This window comes from Dipodomys ordii, unplaced genomic scaffold (assembly GCF_000151885.1).
Source record: "Dipodomys ordii isolate 6190 unplaced genomic scaffold, Dord_2.0 Scaffold22, whole genome shotgun sequence".
Lineage (NCBI taxonomy): Eukaryota > Metazoa > Chordata > Mammalia > Rodentia > Heteromyidae > Dipodomys > Dipodomys ordii.
In genome coordinates this window covers 98965-102555 of record NW_012267238.1, presented here as the reverse complement: position 1 = coordinate 102555, position 3591 = coordinate 98965, and the positions used below count along the sequence as shown (strand labels likewise).

The window sequence follows — 3591 nt, the reverse complement described above, 5'->3', positions numbered from 1 at the left end:
CAAAAAAAAAAAAAAAAAAAAGATGGAGAACAGGCAACACTGATCAAGAAGCATTATACCGTAACCTGACCTGTGTAATTAAAACCCCTTTGTACAACTAATTAAAGACAAAAGACATCCTGAATGCACATGTGTCCCTCCCTCCCGCAGGGCCCATCTGGCGGCAGAGCCCCCTGCGTGACGGGCTCTGGGAAGAGCCACGCGGGAGCGTTGCCGGCAAGCTGGGGTTTTGGTCTCCAGGGGCACCCCCACTCTAGAAGGCATAATTGGGGGGTGGGGCTGAGCTTCCTGGGACTTGTGGCTGGTTCCACTTGACTGAGTCTCCAGGTCCTGACTTCGCCTGACCAAATGCATCAACCACCTCACCATAAACTTTCCCAGTTACTGACTGCAGTTTTGAGCTCTTCCGGGCAGGCCCCCTGTAACTCTGGCTTAATGGCGGCTGCTGCTCTGTCTTGATGGAGCCAGCCTGCCAACGTCCCTGGTGTTAAACTTCTCTTTCCTTTGGACACATGTGGTGAGACATCGAAGGGGGCCCTCGTCACAGGGAAGCCCCACACAGCTCCACGTGGGGACCAGGCACCACGGCACCTCCGGGACTGCACTGTCCCAAGGCAGGGTCCCGAGTCCGTGCAATATGACCCTTCTGTCCCAGGACCGAGAGCTGAGGGGCAGCCAGTGGCACTGGCCTGGGGCGGACTGTCTCAGAGGGTGGCCGCTGCAGAGGCCAGGGTCTGCAGAGCCTTCCCGACACCCTGTCGGAGGCCTGGAAAGCAAAGCACCACACTGGCTGCCAGCAAGGTTCCCCATGGGCACAGAAGCGGGTCCAGTCACAAGCCATCCTCAGACACCGGGTTACCGGGTTACCCTATTCAGCACTGAGACAGCGCTCCTGACTGGTTCCTGAAACACATGTGCACGCATGGGCAGGCAGGAGTGCATGCGCACGCACACACACGCGCACGCACGCACACATGCGCACATACACGCACACACATGCGCACACGCACGCACACGCACGCTCACACACGCGCAAGCACACGCACACACGTGCGCTCACACACGCGCGCGCGCACACGTGCGCTCACATGCGCGCGCGCACGCTCACACACACATGCGCACATGCACACGCACACGCGCGCACACACGCACACGTGCGCTCACACACACGCACACACACATGCATGCGCACATGCACACGCACATGCACGCACACGCGCGTGCACACACTCGCGCACACACGTGGCCTCCCTCAGCCCAGTGTCCGCTGTTCCTGCCAACAGTAAGACCCCGCTCAGGTGGAGCCCACCCCCACACAGCCCTCCTCACACGCGTGGCCCCCCTCAGCCCAGTGTCCGCTGTTCCTGCCAACAGTAAGACCCCGCTCAGGTGGAGCCCACCCCCACACAGCCCTCCTCACACGCGCTCTTCCACCTGTCTCCCCCCAGCAGACCGGAGAAGGCGGAGGTCCTGGCCTCGCTTCTACCCCTGGCAGAATCGAATCAACGCTTAGCACAATCTACAACCCTGTTAACCAGATCACCCACCTCAAAAGCTTCTAGTGGAAACCACCCAGCCACAAAGTCCCCAACTGTTTTTGTTTCCACCTAAAGAATGAATCTACAAGATACAGCAACTCCTGTTTAATCACTCTTGTGCCAACAAATCTGTTTTCTCAGACTGCAGCCTGAGATCCTGCAGTTCTATGGGCCGGGGGAGGACCCCGCTCCGTGGCCCCCGGGTCCTCAACAGGAAGGAGATAGCTTACTTCTAGCAAAGCAGGTTCTAATTCTGTCTGAACCTGTTTTCAAGGAAATGGCAAGAGGGTGTACTATTTTCTACAAGCCCGGGGTCGGGCCCTGACGTGACCCACGCCCTCGGCGGTCGAGGGCTCGGCAGCTCTGACAGTCCAGAGGCGGGGGGTCAAGGGCTGCCGGCCTTCTGACGCTGCAGAGGAGACATACGACCTGCTAAGCACATCTTTAATAACCCTGGGCACGGCGTGGCCCCAAGATGACACAGAGCACGTGTCCTCAGGGAAGCAGGAAGAAGGGGGTTCCGGGGCCTCAGGGTGGGGAACACGGCACCCCATGCAGCACAGGTAGCTGCTCCAGAGCCCCCGGGGCCCTGGCTAACTGCCAGGCCTCACGGGCCACAGCCGCTCAGAATGCGCGGAGGTCGGGGAGGAGCGGGGCTCGGCCCGCGGCACTCAGAATTCCTCGTGCACGTTGCGGGCATAGTCCATCAGCTTGCTGCCTGTGAAGAACTCGCTGTACTTGAGGATCTCCTCGGGCTCCAGGTGGTGGTTCTGGTTCTCATCAGCAATGGCGATCATCTGCTTTGCCTCATTGAGAGCGTTGTGCTCATTCAGGGGGTCCATGTAGCTCTGCAGCAGAAGCCAGCACGGGTCAGAGTCCCACCCAGCACCCATGGGACGGAGCTCAGTGTGGCCCAGCTCAACTTGTCCCCACACCTGCGATGCGGCCATGAGAACTCAGCCATGGACGCATGTCAGGGGGGGTCAGCAGCACTTTTGTCCTCAGGGGTGAGGTTATACCACTATAACCATCCACCAAAGCAGTTCCTCATTTAAAGTGCCCGTGGGCTGCATTCCAGAACAGCCAGGATGGAACATGGTGAGGAATCAGGACTGCTGGAACACCCCCTGGGTCTGCAGTGGGGCGTACACTGCAGAGACGCACTGGACCGCGGGGTAGGGACTAGCCTCCAGGGACCAGGTCCCTGAACCCCAGCCACACCCTGCTCAGCTATCAACAGGACCAACGCTGTGTAAGACCACACTGCTCCCTCCGCAGCGAGAAAAACAAGTCTGAAAGGCTCACACAGGACAACTGACACACACACTGGTCCACGGCGGCGGCAGGGATGGCCGGCATGCCTAACTCCCACCCCTGCACACAGGCCACTTCAGAACTGGGTCTCCTAAAAAGCCAGATGCCCCCCTGCAATCCTAGCTACTCAGGGCACTCAAATCACGGTTGGAAGCTAGCATGGGGAGACAAATCCAAGTGATTCTTATCTCCAATTAACTACCAAAAATCTGAAAGTTGAGGTGTGGCTCAAGTGCTGGAATGGCCCGTAGACCACCAGCCTTGAGCAAGAAAGCTAAGGAAAAACATGGAAGAGCCTGGGAAGGTGGCTCAGTGGTAGAGCGCTCGCCTCGCATGCATGAGGCCTTGGGTTCCATTCCTCAGCACCACATAAACAGAAAAAGCCAAAAGTGGTGCTGTAGCTCAAGTGGTACAGCACTAGCCTTGAGTTGAAGAACTGAGGGACAGCGCCCAGGCCCAGAGTTCAGGCCCCACGACCAGACCCCTCCCCCCCCCAAAAAAAAAAGCATGGAAGACTCAGTTCAAGCCCTGGCAAAGGTACAAAGATAAAAGAAGAGACTCCCCTAACACGGGACAGGGTAAGACTCAGAGGTAGAGCGCTTGCCTACACGCATGTCTAGGTTCCATCCCTAGCGGCAAAGAACCCCCATGCGGGCTGGGAAGGTGGCTCAGTGGTAGAGCGCTTGCCTTGCATGCATGAGGCCCTGGGTTCCATTCCTCAGCACCACATAAGCAAAAA

General features: G+C 58.2%; 1 protein-coding gene across 1 annotated transcript in view; it reads right to left on the bottom strand.

The window, feature by feature from the left end:
- Positions 1-1628: 1628 nt before the first annotated feature.
- The window catches only part of Sdf4 (stromal cell derived factor 4), a 7841-nt gene continuing 5878 nt past the window's right edge, over positions 1629-3591 (bottom strand). The window contains exon 4 of the mRNA XM_013013915.1: positions 1629-2493. Within this exon, the coding sequence (XP_012869369.1) occupies positions 2210-2493 (284 nt within the window). The 3' untranslated portion in view covers positions 1629-2209. The remainder of the gene's footprint in view (positions 2494-3591) is intronic.